We start from the raw sequence: 19,534 nt of genomic DNA on the forward strand, positions 1-19,534 counted from the left end.
TTTTTGGGGAGTTTCTCCCATTCCTCTCTGCAGATCCTCTCAAGCTCTGTCAAGTTGGGTGGGGAGCGTTGCTGCATAGCTATTTTTAAGGTCTCCAGAGACATTTGATCGGGTTTAAGTCCGGGCTCTGGCTGTGCCACTCAAGGACATTCAGGGACTTGTCCCGAAGAAACTCCTGCGTTGTCTTGGCTGTGTGCTTAGGGTCATTGTTCTGTTGGAAAGTGAACTTTTGCCCCAGTCCTGAGCGCTCTGGAGCAGGTTTTCATCAAGGATATCGCTGTACTTTGCTCCGTTTGTCTTTGCCTCGATCCTGACTAGTCTCCAAGTCCCTGCCGCTGAAAAACATCCCCACAGCGTGATGCTGCTCACACCATGCTTCACCTATGGTGCCAGGTTTCTTCCAGATGTGATGCTTGGCATTCAGTCCAAATAGTTCAATCTTGGTTTCATCAGACCAGAGAAATCTTATTTCTCATGGTCTGAGAGTCTTTAGGTGCCTTTTGGCAAACTCCAAGTGAGATGTCATGTGCCTTTTACTGAGGGGCTTCCGTCTCGCTACCATAAAGGCCTGATTAGTGGAGTGGTGCAGAGATGGTTGTGCTTCTGGAAGGTTCTCCCATCTCTACAGAGGAACTCTAGAGCTCTATCAGAGTGACCATTGGGTTCTTGGTCACCTACCATTGCACAGTTTGGCTGGGCGGCCAACTCTAGGAAGAGTCTTGGTGGTTTCTAACTTCTTCCATTTTAAGAATGATGGTGGCCACTGTGTTCTTGGGGACCTTCGATGCAGCAGAAAGTTTTTGGTACCCTTCCCCAGATCTGTGCCTTTACACAATCCTATCTTGGAGCTCTACAGACAATTCCTTCAACCTCATGGCTCGGATTTTGCTCTGACATGCACTGTCAACTGTGGGACCTTATATAGACAGGTGTGTGCCTTTCCAAATCATGTACAATCAATTGAATTTACCACAGGTGGACTCCAGTCAAGTTTAAGAAACATCAATGGATGATCAATGGAAACAGGATGCACCTGAGCTCGATTTCGTGTCTCATAGCAAATGGTCTGAATACTTGTAAATAATTTATTACTGTTTTCTATTTTTAACAAATTTGCTAAAATAAACTTTCTGCTTTGTCATTAGATTGCTGAGAATATATATATTTTTAAACCAATTGTAGGAGTAAGGCTGTAATGTAACGAAATCTGGAAAAAGTCCAGGTGTCTGAATACTTTCCCGAAGGCACTGTATATTAATACACTTTTTAAGTTAATCAAGTATACATTACCATATATTACCTGTTGATTACCAAAATTACTGAAAGTTCCTGTAAAGTTTTGGTAGTTTTGCAACCCTTGTCCGTATACGTACTTAGGGGAGTGTACGTATCATTGACTACAGCTCAGCGTTCAACACAATAGTGTCCTCAAAGCTCATCAATAAGCTAAGGACCCTGGGACTAAACACCTCCCTCTGCAACTGGATCCTGGACGGGCCGCTCCCAGGTGGTAAGGGTAGGTAACAACACATCCGCCACGCTGATCCTCAACATAGGGGCCCCTCAGGGGTGCGTTCTCAGCCCCCTCCTGTACTCCCTGTTCACTCATGACTGCATGGCCAGGCACGACTATAACACCATCATTAAGTTTTCCAATGACACAACAGTTGTAGGCCTGATCACCGACAACGACGAGACACCCTATAGGGAGGAGGTCAGAGACCTGGCTGTGTGGTGCCTGCACAACAACCTCTCCCTCAATGCGATCAAGACAAAGAAGATGATTGTGGACTACAGGAAAAAGAGGACCGAGCATGCCCCCATTCTCATCGACAGGGCTGCAGTGGAGCAGGTTGAGAGCTTCTAGTTCCTTGGTGTCCACATCACCAGCAAACTAACGTGGTCCAAGCACACCAAGACAGTCGTGAAGAGGGCACGACAAAACCTATTCCCCCTCAGGAGATTGAAAAGATTTGGCATGGGTCCTCAGATCCTCAAAAGGTTCTACAGCTGCACCATCGAGAGCATCCTGACTAGTTGCATCACTGCCTGGTATGGCAAATGCTCGGCCTCCGACCACAAGGCGCCTCAGAGGATAGTGCAAACGGCCCAGTACGTCACTGGGGCCAAGCTACCTGCAATCCAGGACCTATATACCAGGCGGTGTCAGAGGAAGGCCCTAAAAATTGTCAATGACTCCAGCCACCCTGGTCATATTCTGTTCTCTCTGCTACCACATGGCAAGCGGTACCGGAGCGCCAAGTCTAGGTCCAAGAGGCTTCTAGCCCCCAGCCATAAGACTCCTGAACATCTAGCCAAATGGCTATCGAGACTATTTGTATTGCTTCCCCCCTCCACACCACTGCCACTCTCTGTTGTCATCTATGCATAGTTACTTTAACAACTCTACCTACATGTACATACTACCTCAACTAACCGGTGCCCCCGAATATTGACCCTGTACCGGCACCCCCTTTTATATATTGTTATTTTTTACTGCTGCTCTTTAATCATTTGTTACTTTTATCTCTTGTTCTTATCTGAAAATGCACTGTTGGTTAGGGGCTCGTAAGTAAGCATTTGGCTGTAAGGTCTACCTGTTGTATTCGGCGCATGTGACTAATAAAACTTGATATCATTTAGAGCGTGTTCCGGTGTGTTCGCTTGTATGATTCGCTCTCTCCAATTTCTCTTAAACGTTGGGCTACAGTTTCACAGTATGTGTTAGGGGTGTAAAGGACGTGCAAACTTTGCGAGGTGGAATTGAGGTACAGTGAAGGTGTTATGCTTAACCATCTGAAAGGGATGCACCATGAGACCCAAACCATTGCTGGCAGCAGTGCAGCTGCATAGTGAGTTCACTGGAAGTAAAAAAAAAAATCTTTCTCTCACGGATCGCCCCCCCCAAATGGCAGTTTAAACTTAAAGAATCTTTTCTCATTATGTGTGTCAGTGTGGTTTTCAAGCTGTGCAGAATTGAAGTCCTCTTAATCATCCTATTGGCTCTGTCCTGTTTTCTGTGTAGAAGTACTGTCCAGAGATTTCCCTCTTATCTCCAGAGAGTACCACGTTTAACTCACAATTTACTCCAGAATCATTTCATTTGGACAATTTCACAATGGACCTTTTCTTAGAAGCCATTTGATGTGCGTTATGGGTTTTCTCTTTGAAGACTGAACCAGTACTCTTATTTACTCAGTAAATTGCACTAACAGAATAGTATACTGTCCACAGAACTGCCTCAGGCGCCACTAATGCATGGTGGTATGATTTTATGAAGGTTGGGTGGTTTTAAATCAGAGCAGGGTGTAATAGGAGTTTAGCTCTTTCACGAACTGCCCCAGAACACTCAAGTTAATTGTTAACGGCTCTCCGATCTTTTTTTCAGTGGGGTTCTAGTGGTGTTTAGAACATTTAATGGGGTCTCTCTCCTTCCCCATAAAGGATCCTCCATGTTCCTACCGGTGTAGTGAGGGACTTTTCCAGGTCAGGCGGGGGGGAGAGAGAGAGCTCATGTGAGGCAACAAGTGTGTGAGCGTATGTGTTAAGGTATAGGTTGAGGGCTCCACTAATGAGAAGCACGTGTGGGCCAATCACAGCACTGCAAGGGCCTGAGCAGTGTACCTTTAACTTATTAAAGGCAGTAAAATTGATGCTTCCTCCTGTTTTCCCAATTAAACCTCCAAGACGTTTATTTTCTCTTGTTTCCAGGGGTTCGGTGAGCACATCTGGTACCAGTAGGCTGCTACTGTATGTGATAAAGCTGCTTGCCCTGCATGGTCACTGACCACTGGTTAGGTTGGGACTAGTTCGAACTGGACTGGGTCGGTCTGGTCTGTCAGATCTGTGGTCCTTCATCAACCTAGTTCTTACCCAGTGTGGTCGGTCACTGCAGTCACTCTCCCTCTAGAAACTAGTGTTCATGAAACAAGGTCCTAGGCCCTCAAACACCTAACCCCATGATGTTGGTGAGCTGCATCTGGAGCGTCCTGCAGTCACCCTGCAGTGGTTTGGGTCAAACTCATAAACACTCAGAGAGCTCCCTGACAGATTAGCACTGAATCATAGTCAGAGCCATGTTCTTTAGACTACTGTAAAATAACCTCTTATAAACCTGTAATAAGAAAATGTGTGCATTGTCTTTAAATGACTAGATTTTCTCCTAAACCATATCCTCCTAGAGAGGTGGTTAACTATGTTATTTAAGCTGTATTGTAATGGACTGTATGTTGTGCACTAGCCTCGTCCAAGACTTTTGGACATTTGAATCTCCATGAAGCAGAAAGTAAGTACAGCTCCTCATTCATTCATCCATTTATCCCTCTCTGTGCTTCTCTTCTCTCTGTTTATGTTTCAGCTGACGAGAGCCAGAGACAGCTGTGTGTGTGCATTCTGTACCACATCAGTGTGGACGACAGATTCAAGTCCATGTTTGCCTACACGGACTGCATACCACAGGTAAGACTGGGTAGTGTATACTCTAGCATTAGCATTGAGGCTAACAGCCTTGGAATTATGCATGAGAAAAAGGGGTGTAGCGAGGGAAGGATGGAAAGAGGGAGGGATGGAGAGGGTGGGAGAAATGGAGAGAGCGGAAGGAATAGAGAGCGGCAGGAATGGGTGGAGTGGTAGGAATGGAGAGAGAGCGAGAGGAATTGAGATGGGGGAGGCATGCTACATTTGCACCCAAATCGCCAAAGGACGGCTGCTCAGCCTTCACTCTCATTGATGACAGGTCCACGTTTTTTAAAATGTCTTTCCACTTATTGGAACGCTGGAGAAAGCCTTGCATCCTTCATCTAACCAGCCCTCAGTGAAAAAGGACTTTATCTCCATCTTTTCTATAGTATAGGCCTTTTTGGTGTACGTAGAATGCACTAATAGGGAATATCTAGATTTTAAGTGTACATGATGTTAGTGATGTCGGGATGAAACTGAGATGTCATATTGATTGAGTTAAGTCTGATTGCATCTGTCTTTCATCATTGATAGATTAGTTAAATGCTTATTTTGTTTGTCTTGTGAGATTGGGTGTAAATGGGGGCCAGATGCTCATAAACAGGGTTGTTTGTTTAGTGGGTCATGTCGCCAGTAGATCTGCCCTGCGGGGTCAGAGGGAATGTTGGGTAACAGCATGACTGGAAAGTGGCCTTTGACCCCAGGGCCTCTCTCTCCTTCTCTTGCTCTTTCTCTGTCTCTAAGGATGGTCCTTTTGCTAGCGCTGGGCAGTTTACAGTATTTTACTATATATGGGTATTGATGTACGGTTTGGATTTTTACTTTTACCTTCTATAATGGTATATCAGTGTTTGGTTTGTTAAATATGATACCCAACTTTGACACGTGTAATGTAAACACATTTTTTTGTTTACTCCGTTTTCTACTTGAGTTGTTTTTCTCCCTCCTGTTGCATGCCACTTCCCACACCAAGCCCTGCCCCCCTGTCATCCAAGCACTTTCTTGTTGTTCGCTCTGCAGTCTGCATGGTCAGATAGATGCAACAAGATATTGGTGACATGCTGCTTTCCCCAAGCATTATATAATGACACTATTAGTTTGTGTATCTTACTGTCTGCTAGTTTGTCTTTTCTTAGCAAAGCTATGACTAAAATAAATATTGTTAGCCGCTAATGCTAATCGCTAGTTAGATGGCTAGCTAGCTTGCTAAATGTACTAATAATCAGAGCAAACGTAACCGTGGTACCAGTGCTGGTGTAGGCCTAGGTAAGCATGTTTATGCAACGGTATATTCTGAATCAGAGGAATAGGCGAAGCATGAATGTGTTAGCACAGAGTTTCTAAACGCAGAGGCGCATCATTGCGAGAACGCGTGCGAAATAGACAAAGTAGATCAGACCGGGGTTTGCGGTTTGGAAAGCCAATGAGAGAAGTGACATTCTTCCTTAGTAGTTCGTTAAAAAAACATCTGAACCTAGATTCGAGCAAAGTCTTAAGTAGTTGAACATGTTATTACTCTAGCCTCGTGAATGTGACAAACTGACACGTTTTCATTTTTGTTCAAAACAAATATCTAAGGAAAGCCTTTGATTTGACGGTCTGCACATTCGCAGTTTGCCGCGAGGCGAATATTAAACCCAATGACGTATTTTTGTGCATGAGCTTAGCTAGCCAACGTCACCATGACATCGCCTACTAGTGTGATCAGGGATTTCTATTGGAGAAGCCGTTTCTGCCTATCTTCATACTGTACTGTCTTTAATGTTTGCTAGCTACGTGAGGTAAGAATACATGTCACTACTAATTAAGGGTCACCTAGAAACACTGACTAGCACTTTTGGGTCCTACCCAATAATTATTTCCTGGCTTATTCATTTGCTGTCATGTCAAACATCAATATATTCAAGGTGCTGCCCACTATATTCCATCTATAGAATTTTGCCCATATCATGCAGCCCTGCAGGTCACTGTGTGGAAATGATAACAAAATTGCAGGAAATGCAGAAATGTATGAAAATACTGATAATCATTTTTTGTTTGAAGTTGGATTGAACACTGCAACAATTATAATGGAGAAAGCCCCTTCAAAATCACTTATAATGTATGCGTTGCCACCCTAGGGTCATGCACTACTCAAAGCACATTTAGAACTTTTATTATTCAGAAACATAAAATACCTTCAAATACTGTCATACCGTCCAATGTGGAAAATATGATGATTAATTTGGACATATCGCCCATCCTACCTGGAGCCAATCTCCTCTCTATCCTCCCTCCCTATTTCCCACTGGACACGCTTCCTCATCAGGCTACCTCTGCTCTGCCTCTGCCCTTTGGCCAGCTCAACCTTTTCCTCTCTGCCCCTGCCCTTTGGCCAGCTCAACCTTTTCCTCTCTGCCCCTGCCCTTTGGCCAGCTCAACCTTTTCCTCTCTGCCTCCCCTACTCCTTTACTTTCTGCCCTTCACCTCTCTACCTCTTCCCCTGGGCCTGGGGCAAGACCTGACCCAATCCTTTCCACTTCTGGTGGGGTCAGTTCCGGGCTGGGAGGGAGAGGCCGGACATGGGGTTATGAGGGAGAGGAAGGGCTGTGCAGGGTTAGGGGGGAAGGGAAGGAAGGAGTGGAGGCTGGAGGGGAGTGATGGAGGTTCTGCTGTGTAGTGTGGCGCTAAGCCTCCTCTGGCTATGCTGTGGTAAATAAGCAGAGGCAGGTGCCAGACAGTCTAGACGGGGCTGATTTGGGGTCCAGGGCCCCTGGTATGTGATACCTGATGCGAGATGTGTGTGTGTGTGTGTGTGTGTGTGTGTGTGTGTGTGTGTGTGTGTGTGTGTGTGTGTGTGTGTGTGTGTGTGTGTGTGTTAGTAGGATTGCACACTACTGACTCCTCACAGGGAGCGGACCTGCAGTGCCCCTGCTTAAAGCCTTTCCTGTTTAATGTTAAATCAGAGCAGGAGTGCTGGGAGACTGGGCAGGGAAAGAGGGGGAGCAGAGGACAAGGGCTGGGAGCAACTCCTTTGTGGACCTGCACCTCTCTCTGTAGTTGACTTCCAGGGTGTTAACTGGTGGCCTAGCCCCCTCTTCTGCTCCACTCATCATGTCTCCCCCCTCACCGCCCCCTCCACACATGTACAAATACACACACATCCACCATCATCATCACTAAGGACCTGAAGCTTACTGTCTTTTGACGTAATTGAAGGAGACTGTAGGATGCTCTATATGAATCAGAGGCCTTTGGATTGTGTAGGAATGGACAAATTGCAAGCAGGCATGGAATGTCCTCTTTCCATCTCCCTATGTCCACCTCTCTCCTCCATCTGTTTGCAAGCCCTCTCAGTAGTCCCCTGCAGGGTCTTGGCACAGACCTGATTAGACAGAAATGACTGTACCTATACCCTCTACTTATGTGCTCACTTCAGAAAAGGCCTTTCTGTTTCCGTACTCTGCGGTTAACCCAGTGTGTCACCATGGCGACCCACTAAATGACTGTATGGACGATATGTAGACCAGTGTCATCAACATGGTGATGTCATTCAGCCAATGATGTCACCAAGCATGCATCCATCCTCAAATAGAGAGAAAGGTTTGGGAACAGAGACACCCATAACACACTGACTGACTTCTGGCCAGCTATAATGATTGATGATGAATTGGTATTGATGAATTGATTGATTTATGTATTATTTGATTGCTTGACAGTTGATGAAGATGCTGTTTGATTGTGGTGAGAGCCCCATGGACCCTGAGCTCATCTCCTTCTGCATCAACCTGGCTGCCAACAAGAGGAATGCACAGGTCATCTGTGAAGGTAAAACACACACACACACACACACACACACACACACACACACACACACACACTTCTAATCCTGTTTTTACGTCCCTAGGTAATGGTCTGAAGATGCTGATGAAGAGGGGTCTGAAGCTAAAGGATGTTCTGACCATGAAGATGATCAGGAACGTGTCTCAACACGACGGACCCACCAAGAACCTCTTCATAGTGCGTACTAAACTAACTCACACTCAGTCTTTAACATTGATGAGCTTAATCATGCTCAGTATAGGGCCCTCCTTTTGTAGGCCTGCGGATCATAATATATATATTTTTGGAACTCAGTCGTGGTTCTTACTCTTGCGAGTTAGAATAGTAGAATACACAATGTGCCATTTTCAAAATGGGTTATTGCTTCAGCAGTTTCTCTTAAGTCACAAACAGACACTTAATTATCACTAAAATCTGCAAACATTTCTCCCCACCCCATTGAAAAATGAGTAGAATTGCATGAAAATGAGTTATGACATTGCAACATTTTCTCTACGTCCCATGGCAAAATGTGTAAAATAGCACGAAATTACATTTGTTCTCTCTGCTGTCAAGAGGAGGGCCACTAAAATGTCTTGCTCGCAAGGTAGGGTGGAAAGGGGCTGGGGGGCAAAAGGCTAGGGCCGGCTCTGACTGCATTTGTGTGGGTATGGATATGCAGACCCATGAGCCACTGCTGCCGCCCGTGAGGCGTTCAGTTTTTTTTGTAGCTTCCATCCCTGATATAGGCAGGTAAGGCTAGACAGGCTAACATGATCTGTGTTCTTATAATAGTATCACTGAATCCATAATCTCTCATGGACAGATGCATGTAATATGGTAATAGAGACTGTCAACAGACTGTGGGATGTAAGACTAACAAATAACTTTGTTCCGGTACGCAGATTTTTTTGTCACTGACCATTTGGATAAATCACAATTTTGCAAATCACGATCTTTCAAATTTTGGAAGGGGAAGGGACATTTGGCCCTGCTTGGAACTTTCAGAGAGTTTCCCTCTGGGTGAAGAATTTGCGTTAGTCTCCTCCCAGAACTTAATTGAGCATCGGAAGCAATTACGCAAGATTTTAGTTCTGGGTTTTGTAGATTACTGACTCCATATCTATGCTTGTTCTTATACTAGTAGCTGAATCCATAGCTAGGCTCCATCTACCCCATACAGGGTCACCTGATATGAAAATGGGGTCGTGGAAGAATTTCAAAAATCCTGGCAAAAAAAATACTCTTGGTCTCTCAATCATTGTGCAGTTGACCTTAACTTCTTGACGCTACCCATCCCTTAAGCAGGATAATTGTCATCAGCAACCGCTGAATAGCATAGCGCCTCAGTCAAATAATATTACTAAAAATATTCATATTCATGAAATCACAAGTGCAATATTGCAAAACACAGTTTAGCCTTTTGTTAATCCACCTGTCGTCTCAGATTTTGAAATTATGCTTTACAGCGAAAGCAATCCAAGCGTTTGTGTAAGTTTATCGATCACATGACAAAACATTAAGTACACTTAGCATCAGGTAGCTTGGTCACGAAAATCAGAAAAGCAATCAAATTAATCGTTCACCTTTGATGATCTTCGGATGTTTTCACTCACGAGACTCCCAGTTACACAACAAATGTTCATATTGTTCCATAAAGATTATTTTTATATCCAAAATACCTCCGTTTGTTTGGCGCATTATGTTCAGAAATTCACAGGAAGGAGCGGTCACGACAATGCAGACAAATTCCAAATAATATCCGTAATGTCCACAGAAACATGTCAAACGTTTTTTTGTAATCAATCCTCAGGTTGTTTTTAAAATATATAATCGATAATATATCAACCGCAAATGTCTTTCACAGTAGGAGAGGGAATAACAATAACTGTCCAAATTCTGTTGCGTGAGCAAAACTCATGTGACCACTTGACGCGATGTTATTGTTCTGGCTCGTTTTTCAAAATAAAAGCCTGAGACTATGTCTGAAGACTGTTGACACCTTGAGGAAGCGATGGGAAAAGGAATCTGGTTGATATCCCTTTAAATGGAGCAATGGGAGGCTATGGAACATGGCATTTTCAAAATAGAAGCCACTTCCTGGTTTTGATTTTTCTGAAGGTTTTGCCTGCAATATCAGTTCTGTTATACTCACAGACAATATTTTGACATTTTTGGAAACTTTATAGTGTTTTCTATCCTAATCTGTCAATTATATGCATATTCTAGCATCTGGTCCTGAGAAATAGGCCGTTTACTTTGGGAACGTTATTTTTCTGAACATAAAAATAGTGCCCCCTATCTTCAAGAGGTTAAAAATCTAAATGAAAATGATTCAAATCTAAAAGTTACGTTTCAACCAGAGAGCGCCCTTAAATCGCGGTAAAAGGCCATACTTGACTGTTGCACTTTAATCATTCCCACAGTGAATGTGTGATGGTGAGATAAGATAAAGGAAGTCAGACTAATTTGCAATTTACTGTCATAGCCCCAATTATTATTATTTTTAAAGTAAACATTGGCTGTTAATTCCATCATTTTTCATTTTTGTTGGGGTCGTGAGAATTTTATATCAAAATGGGGTCGTGGGCCAAAAATGTTTGGGAACCCCTGACCTCTGTCTCTATGGTAACTGACCTCCCTCTGATCCCCCCTCAGGACTACGTAGGTGACTTGGCTGCTCAGACGGGAGTGCAGGAGAGGGAAGAGTATGTGATTGAGTGTCTGGGGACCTTGGCTAACCTCACCATCCCTGACCTGGACTGGGAACTGGTGCTGAAGGAGTACAACCTGGTGCCCTTCCTCAAAGACCACCTCAAACCAGGTAGGCTCAGAAACCGCCTCAAAGGGGGCGTTTGTGGTGCGGCAGGTAGCCTAGTGGTTAGAGCGTTGGACTAGTAACCGAAAGGTTGCAAGATCGAATCCCCGAGCTGACAAGGTAAAAATATGTTATTCTGTCCCTGTACAAGGCAGTTAACTCACTGTTCCTAGGCGGTCATTGAAAATAAGAATTTGTTCTTAACTGACTTGCCTAGTTAAAGGTTTTAAAAAAAAGACCTCCTCAAACCAGGTAGGTCTCAAAGACTGCCTCAAACCAGGTAGGCCTCAAAGACCGCCTCAAACCAGGTGGTGAGGGAGGGAGAGTGAGAAAGGGGGGAAGGAGGACTGGTGCTAAAACTTACAGGTGCATTCAGCCTGAAGATCTTGAGACAAGCAAATACTGTACGGCCATTCCACATGTTTTCAATTTGAAATAATTCTATCCCATGGCTTTCTCCAATCCCTAACCCATAACCTTCATCACTCTATCAGTATCACTGACTGATCCTACATCATTGAATGATGTCAGCGATCTTACACACACACAGTGATATCACACACTGACTTTTCCCTTCTCAGCTTTGATCTCTGTGACCCCTGACCTCTGCCCCCCACCCCCACCAGGCTCGGCAGAGGATGACCTGATCCTAGAGGTGGTAATCATGATAGGGACGGTGTCCATGGACGACTCCTGTGCTGCCATGATGGCCAAGTCTGGCATCATCTCTGCCCTCATCGAGCTGCTCAACTGTAGGTAGTAGATAGGACCCAGGCCTGCACATGCTAGAAGGAGGGGTTATCCTACTAAAATGCCTGCAAGTTATGATCAAACTGACATGCTATGTGAGCTACAATATGAGTAGTAATGAAGAAATGGAGAGAAATGTATGATACAATATATACAGTACATCGACTTGTATTAGCTTGCTGGTTGAGGGATTGTATGGACATACAGTCTTTCTGTGGACGTGAGCCCAACAGGATGATGATGAGTTTGTGTGTCAGTTTTTTCACCTCTCTCTGCCTGTAGCCCAACAGGAGGACGATGAGTTTGTGTGTCAGATCGTCTATGTGTTCTACCAGATGGTGTTCCACCAAGCCACCAGGGATGTCATCATTAAGGACACACGTATCCTCCCTCTTACAACCGTAAACCTCAATACAGTTTACATACACTTAGGTTGTAGTCATTAAAACTCGTTTTTCAACCACTCCAAAAGTTTCTTGTTAACAAACTATAGTTTTGGCATTTCAGTTAGGACATTTACTTTGTGCATGACACTAGTAATTTTTCCAACAATTGTTTATAGACAGATTATTTCACTTATAATTAATTGTATCACAATTTCAGTGGGTCAGAAGTTGACATACACCAAGTTGACGGTGTCTTTAAACAGCTTGGAAAATTCCAGAAAATTATGTCATGGCTTTAGAAACTTCTGATAGGATAATTGACATAATTTGAGTCAATTGGAGGTGTACCTGTGGATGTATTTCAAGGCCTACCTTCAAACTCAGTGCCTCTTTGTTTGACATCATGGGAAAATCAAAAGAAATCAGCCAAGACCTCAGAAAAAAGATTGCAGACCTGCACAAGTCTGGTTCATCATTGGGAACAATTTTCAAACGCCTGAAGTTATCACGTTCATCTGTACAAACAATAGTACACAAGTATTAACACCATGGGACCATGCAGCCGTCATACCACTCAGGAAGGAGACGTTCTGTCTCCTAGAGATAAACGTACTTTGGTGCGAAAAGTGCAAATCAATCCCAGAACAACAGCAAAGGACCTTGTGAAGATGCTGGAGGAAACGGGTACAAAAGTATCTATATCCACAGTAAAACGAGTCCTATATCGGCATAACCTGAAATGTTGCTCAGCAAGGAAGAAGCCACTGCTCCAAAACCACCATAAAAAAAGCCAGACTACAGTTTGCAACTGCACATGGGGATAAAGATCGTACTTTTTGGAGAAATTACCTCTGGTCTGATGAAACAAAAATAGAACTGTTTGGCCATAATGACCATCGTTATGTTTGGAGGAAAAACGGGGAGGCTTGCAAGCCAAAGAACACCATCCCAACCGTGAAGCACAGGGGTGGCAGCATCATGTTGTGGGGGTGGTTTGCTGCAGGAGGGACTGGTGCACTTCACAAAATAGATGGCATCATGAGGTAGGAAAATTATTGTGGATATATTGAAGCAACATCTCAAGACATCAGCTTTGTCGCAAATGGGTCTTCCAAATGGACAATGACCCCAAGCATACTTCCAAAGTTGTGGCAAAATGGCTTAAGGACAACAAAGTCAAGGTATTGGAGTGGACATCACAAGGCCCTGACCTCAATCCCATAGAACATTTGTGGGCAGAACTGAAAAAAACGTGTGCGAGCAAGGATGCCTACAAACCTGACTCAGTTACACCAGCTCTGTCAGGAGGAATGGGCCAAAATTCACCCAACTTATTGTGGAAAGCTTGTGGAAGGCTACCCAATGAAAGAAATAAAAGCTGAAATAAATAATTCTCTACTATTATTCTGACATTACACATTCTTAAAATAAAGTGAGGATCTTAACTGACCTAAGAGAGAATTTTTACTAGGATTAAATGTCAGGAACTTTGAAAAACTGAGTGTAAATGTATTTGTCTAAGGTGTATGTAAACTTCTGACTTCAACTGTATATACCTCAGGATACATCAATATATCTACTGTAATTTTACATACAGTATATTGAGATAAACTGGGATAAATATATCTCAATTTACCTCAATATGGCCTCGTTTACTACAGTATACGCCAGTTTACCTCAATATGCCACAATATACCTACATTTACCTCGATATAGACCTCAGAATTACAGCCCAAATAACCCTCAAATATCTTCCTTAATGGCTTTCAATGTAGTCCTTATTTATTTACCCTGTTGTTACTATTGATTACCATGGTAACACAATTTATCACCCTATATCCCGTCTGCGTGATCTGAGGTGACGGGCATTAAATTACAAATAGCTTGCAGAAATACTGTATTTGATGTTTTCATTTTATGGAGAATATTACAGAGGGATCTCTACCAAGTGGTCTGCCTTGGGCGAGTTATTCTGCTTTACCATATCTCTCTCTCATCACAGGAAATGTAATAGTTGCTCGTTTGGCCACAGGGCAACTGTCTCATGTTTGCTTCCTATAAATTAAAGAGCAAAAGCAGTATTTCCTCTCTCTTGTTTCTTTCTCCCTCAAATACCGTAACTGTGATCTTGATTAAAGAGACACTATTGAATGATCTGTTTGAGTAGAAGGAACAGCAAAATGATCCCCCAGAAAGTGTAGAATGCATCCCTCCCTTTCTCTGTTGTCCTCTCCTTGACTCACTCTCTCCAGAGGCTCCCGCCTACCTCATTGACCTGATGCACGACAAGAACGCAGAGATACGCAAAGTCTGTGACAACACACTGGACATCATCGCTGTAAGTATCTATATCTGTTTAGTTAAAACGTATGCAGTAAGCAATTGTGCTTGTTCCCTGCCATTTTGTTAATTTTTGTAGAACACTTCCCCTATTCTGATTATCAGCTGTTGTCAAACACAGACAATTCTCTTCCTCAATAGTGTGCAGTGACTTTTACCAGATGAAAAGCCGAAATGAGTATGTACAGTTGAAGTCGGAAGTTTACATACACCTTAGCCAAATACATTTAAACTCATTTTTTCATTATTCCTGACAATTAATCCTAATACTAATTATTTATTTCATAATATTCCCAATGGGTCAGAAGTTTACATACGCTGAATTAGTATTTGGTAGCATTGCCTTTAAATTGTTTAACTTGGATCAAACATTTTGGGTTGCCTTCCACAAGCTTCCCACAATAAGTTGGATGAATTTTGGCCCATTCCTCCTGACAGAGCTGGTGTAACTGAGTCAGGTTTGTAGGCCCTCCTTTCTCGCACACACCTTTTCAGTTCTGCCCACAAATGTTCTATGGGATTGAGGTTAGGGCTTTGTGATGGCCGCTCTAATACCTTGACTTGGTTGTCCTAAAGCCATTTTGCCACAACTTTGGAAGTATGCTTGGGGTCATTGTCCATTTGGAAGACCCATTTGCGACCAAGCTTTAACTTCCTGACTGATGTCTTGAGATGTTGCTTCAATATATCCACATAATTTTCCTTTCCTCATGATGCCATCTATTTTGTGAAGTGCACCAGTCCCTCCTGCAGCAAATCACCCCCACAACATAATGCTGCCACCCCCGTGCTTCACGGTGTTGGTGTTCTTTGACTTGCAAGCCTCCCCATTTTTCCTCCAAAACATAGCAATGGTCATTATGGCCAAACAGTTCTATTTTTGTTTCATCAGACCAGAGGACATTTCTCTAAAAAGTACAATCTTTGTCCCATGTGCAGTTGCAAACTGTAGTCTGGCTTTTTTATGGCGGTTTTGGAGCAGTGGCTTCTTCCTTTCTGAGCGACCTTTCAGGTTATGTCGATATGGGACTCGTTTTACTGTGGATATAGATACTTTTGTACCCGTTTCCTCCAGCATCTTCACATGGTCTTTTGCTGCTGTTCTGGTTTGCACTTTTCGCACCAAAGTATGTTCATCTCTAGGAGACCGAACGCGTCTCCTTCCTGAGCGGTATGATGGCTGCGTGGTCCCATGGTGTTTATACTTGTGTACTATTGTTTGTACAGATGAACGTGGTACCTTCAGGCGTTTGGAAATTGCTCCCAAGGATGAACCAGACTTGTGGAGGTCTGCAATTCTTTTTCAGAGGTCTTGGCTGATTTCTTTTGATTTTCCCATGATGTCAAGCAAAGAGGCACTGAGTTTGACGGTACACCTTGAAATACATCCACAGGTACACCTCCAATTGACTCAAATTATGTCAATTATCCTATCAGAAGCTTCTAAATCCATTACATAATGTTCTGGAATTTCCCAAGCTGTTTAAAGGCACAGTCAACTTAGTGTATGTAAACCAACTGGAAATGTGTTACAGTGAATTCATTATAAGTGAAATAATCTGTCTGTAAACAATTGTTGGACAAATGACTTGGCATGCACAAAGTAGATGTCCTAACCGACTTGCCAAAACTATAGTTTGTTAACAAGAAATTTGTGGAGTGGTTGAAAAACGAGTTTTAATGACTCCAACCTAAGTGTATGTGAACTTCCAACTGTAATCCTGGCATTTAAAGCATGCTACATTTGAGATATTTCACATAATATAAAACATATTTTCGCATACTCAAGAAGCCTACTATTTAGAACATAAGTATGGTCTTTCTGACATTTTCCTCCCATTCATTTCTAACTGAAACTGGCCAGAATTCTGGTTTTCCAGATTTTCTATGTTGTCCTGATCCATCCCTGTTTAATGCAGGCCAGGAAAAACTGTTTTCTAGCCAGGAAAAACTCCAGATAACGGCATAATCAACAATGTACTTGCGAAGATGCATTACTTATCTCTCTAATTGTAACATTTAGATTGAATGGACTGGTACATTCTATTCCTGTGTGGTTATGTCCCAGTCATGGTGTGATCTGTCACAGGCCTGAGATCAGTGTAATTAGCTATAGATTACAGCTGGGTTGTGGAGCTGGTCGTGGGGGAGAGGAAGTGTTTCATTGAAATTATCAGTGAGAACTATTAAGATGTGAACCACATGAAAGACCAGGACAGGCTCTGGAGAGTGTCGTAACAGGACGCGGTTGGTGAGCGAAAAAACAGACCCTACGCACACACACACACACACAAAATCATTAGTTTTCAGAGCTGCAGGCTACCTTAGCAGAGCTGCAGGCTACCTTACCTCATTGTACGTTCTTGAATGTTTCCTCTCTGATCATTGTGTCCACACACACACCCCACAGAGAGAGAAAAATCTACGTATAGATGGTTCTACTAGGTCAGACAGAAGGGTAATTCATGAGGATAATTCTTAGTTTCAGGTTTTCTCTGAGGAGGAACATTGGAAATGCCATGAGTACTGTTTTATATCGGCTGGCTCCTTCCCTCTGAGACGTCATTAGCTCAGCTCTCTCGTTATGATGGATTAAGCTTCATATAAAACCCTTACTACAGACTAATGGTCCAGGGGAAGTCAGCCGTGTAGTCATTAAGCCGCTTTAGACGTGATAAATCTGCAGCTTGACAAAAAGTGTCACTGCCACTTTGGGGACGGAGAGAGGCCCTGCGATGTGACAATGGGCCCGTTTGAGGCCTGGGCCTTGGGTGGCTGTCAGTGCCCAGGGGGCTCTGCTTTGCATCTGGATGATTAATTTGCAGGGCCTGGCTGAGTGGAGCACAGCGGCTCAAAGAGGGTCTTTCTCCCAAATGGCCCACGCAGAGAAAGGAAAACAGAATCTGTGTTCCTCCTCAGCCTTCCTCGGCCAAGCTCTACACACACACACACAGCCCCATCGCAGTCCCATCCATCTCACCGCGCCAGGTTTTTATTAGTAACAGCATCAGTAGGGTGCAGGCACACAGAGCAGTGCATTGTGGGATGCTGTAGTAGTCTGTGGAGGATCTGGCCCTCCCTGCTGAGATGGACCAATATGGTGGTCAGTGGTCCGGCTGGTCCCCCAGCCCTAGCTGACTCCCCGCCAGCCACTCCTCTACAGCCAATTACACTTCCAGTCCAGTTCGGTGGACTCTCTCCGTTTATACAGAGTGCATCTGTTTGCTCCTAAGGCTGGGGTTCAATCAATTGAAGATGGTGGATTTCCATATAGTGCTTTCAGTGTGTGTGCATGCCTGCCTGTGTGCTTGCATTCATGTGTATGACTCTGTCTGTTTTTATCTGTGTGTGTGAACCTCCAGTAACCCATACTCCTCTCTCGCGCTCTCTGTTGCTCTCTCTCGTGCTCTGTCGCTCTCTTGCGCGCTCTGTCGCTCTCTTGCGCGCTCTGTCGCTCTCTTCTTGCGTGCTCTGTCGCTCTCTTCTTGCGCGCTCTGTCGCTCTCTCGCGCGCTCTGTCGCTCTCTCGCGCGCTCTGTCGCTCTCTCGCGCGCTCTGTCGCTCTCTCGCGCGCTCTGTCGCTCTCTCTTCCTGCTGTAGGAGTATGATGAAGAGTGGGGGAGGAAGATCCAGAGTGAGAAGTTCCGCTGGCACAACTACCAGTGGTTAGAGATGGTGGACAACAGAGCCATGGGAGACGACGGAGAACCATTCATGTACGGAGACGACGGGGAACCTTTCATGCACAACGGAGACATTCTGGAGAGACCCGACCTCTTCTACAGTGCAGGTACTGAGGAAAGCAGAAACACTCAGCAGAGACTCAACCTCTTCTACAGTGCAGGTACTGAGGGAAGCAGAAACACTCAGCAGAGACTCAACCTCTTCTACAGTGCAGGTACGGCGGGAGGCAGGTAGGGGAGAGTGGGGTTGAACCATTTTTTTTTTTACATTCAACATCACTTTTTAATTTTTTTTTTACATTCAGTCAAGGGAAATATAGTATTTGTTCTCACGAAGATCTCTACATACATTTCAGGATGTTGTGTGTCCCTGGAAATAATCAGAAGTCATGTAAACATTAGTTTTTTAAAACCTAGCTTGTCCCAAAAAAAAAGTGGTCTCTTGGCACAACTTCAACAGAAAGTTAAGCCACCTTCAAATTTCTGTACTGAATGAAATATTTACCACTACCTTGTTTTAACCATGTCTATCTTTAGTTCCCAAACAAAATTCAATACATTCACAATCGCTTTTTGTCATTTTAATCATTTTAAGCATCTTTTAACACCGGCTTATAACACCTGACAAACACTTTTTTAAACACGTATCATACATAGGCTAGGTCCTGTTACCTCCTATCCCAGCAATAAGGCCTTGCATTACGCCTGGGAAGAAAACACTTGGCACACAACTTGCTCAACTTGCCATTGGCTCAACCATTGGATCAACTTACGCAAGGCAAACATTTTGACTATATTAACCCACACAGGTTTATGACCTTATATTGAAGCTTATAGAGAACCCAACTGATGTATACAACAAACAAAAAAAATGATCAACTTGGCTTTAGATACAAGCATCATGAAACCACTAACACAAATTAATTTGACTTGGTAAAAATATGTTTTTTTTGGACCTAACTTGCTTACCACTTTTTCCTTCATAGACTCCATGAAATGATGACCTCTTCCTAAATATTTGGTCAAATTAGTTATTTTCTGTATGGTTTCCTTGAAACAAGGGTGGCTCTACTTACCCCTTTGGCTCAACTTACCCCACGCTCCCCTACAGAGGGAGGGAGGTAGAGAAGGAGAAAGGGGGGCAAAGACCTGACCTCTTCTACAGCGCAGGTACAGAGAGAAAGAGGAGGAGGGTGGGAGAGGGGTAAAGAGCGAGATCGGGATACTGGAGAGACTCTTCCACAGTGCAGGTACAGAGAGCGAGAGTTGAGACACTCAATAGAAAACTTGTCTCTAACT

General features: G+C 43.8%; 2 protein-coding genes across 4 annotated transcripts in view; one reads left to right on the forward strand and one right to left on the reverse strand.

The window, feature by feature from the left end:
• The window catches only part of LOC112250912 (kinesin-associated protein 3), a 53,131-nt gene that overhangs the window by 29,158 nt on the left and 4,439 nt on the right, over positions 1-19,534 (forward strand). For 2 of the 3 annotated variants that reach the window (XM_024421456.2, XM_024421466.2), the window contains exons 11-18: positions 4,358-4,458; positions 8,157-8,265; positions 8,345-8,457; positions 10,918-11,083; positions 11,704-11,829; positions 12,110-12,208; positions 14,466-14,551; positions 18,153-18,342. In XM_024421456.2, coding sequence (XP_024277224.1) covers positions 4,358-4,458; positions 8,157-8,265; positions 8,345-8,457; positions 10,918-11,083; positions 11,704-11,829; positions 12,110-12,208; positions 14,466-14,551; positions 18,153-18,342 — 990 coding nt within the window. Of the gene's footprint in view, positions 1-4,357; positions 4,459-8,156; positions 8,266-8,344; positions 8,458-10,917; positions 11,084-11,703; positions 11,830-12,109; positions 12,209-14,465; positions 14,552-14,694; positions 14,798-18,152; positions 18,343-19,534 lie in introns of those variants that run through there. The other variant, XM_042321651.1, reaches the window with a different exon arrangement.
• The window catches only part of LOC112250921 (protein Niban 1), a 78,541-nt gene that overhangs the window by 14,298 nt on the left and 44,709 nt on the right, over positions 1-19,534 (reverse strand). The window lies entirely within an intron of this gene.

This window comes from Oncorhynchus tshawytscha, linkage group LG01 (genome assembly GCF_018296145.1).
Source record: "Oncorhynchus tshawytscha isolate Ot180627B linkage group LG01, Otsh_v2.0, whole genome shotgun sequence".
NCBI lineage: Eukaryota > Metazoa > Chordata > Actinopteri > Salmoniformes > Salmonidae > Oncorhynchus > Oncorhynchus tshawytscha.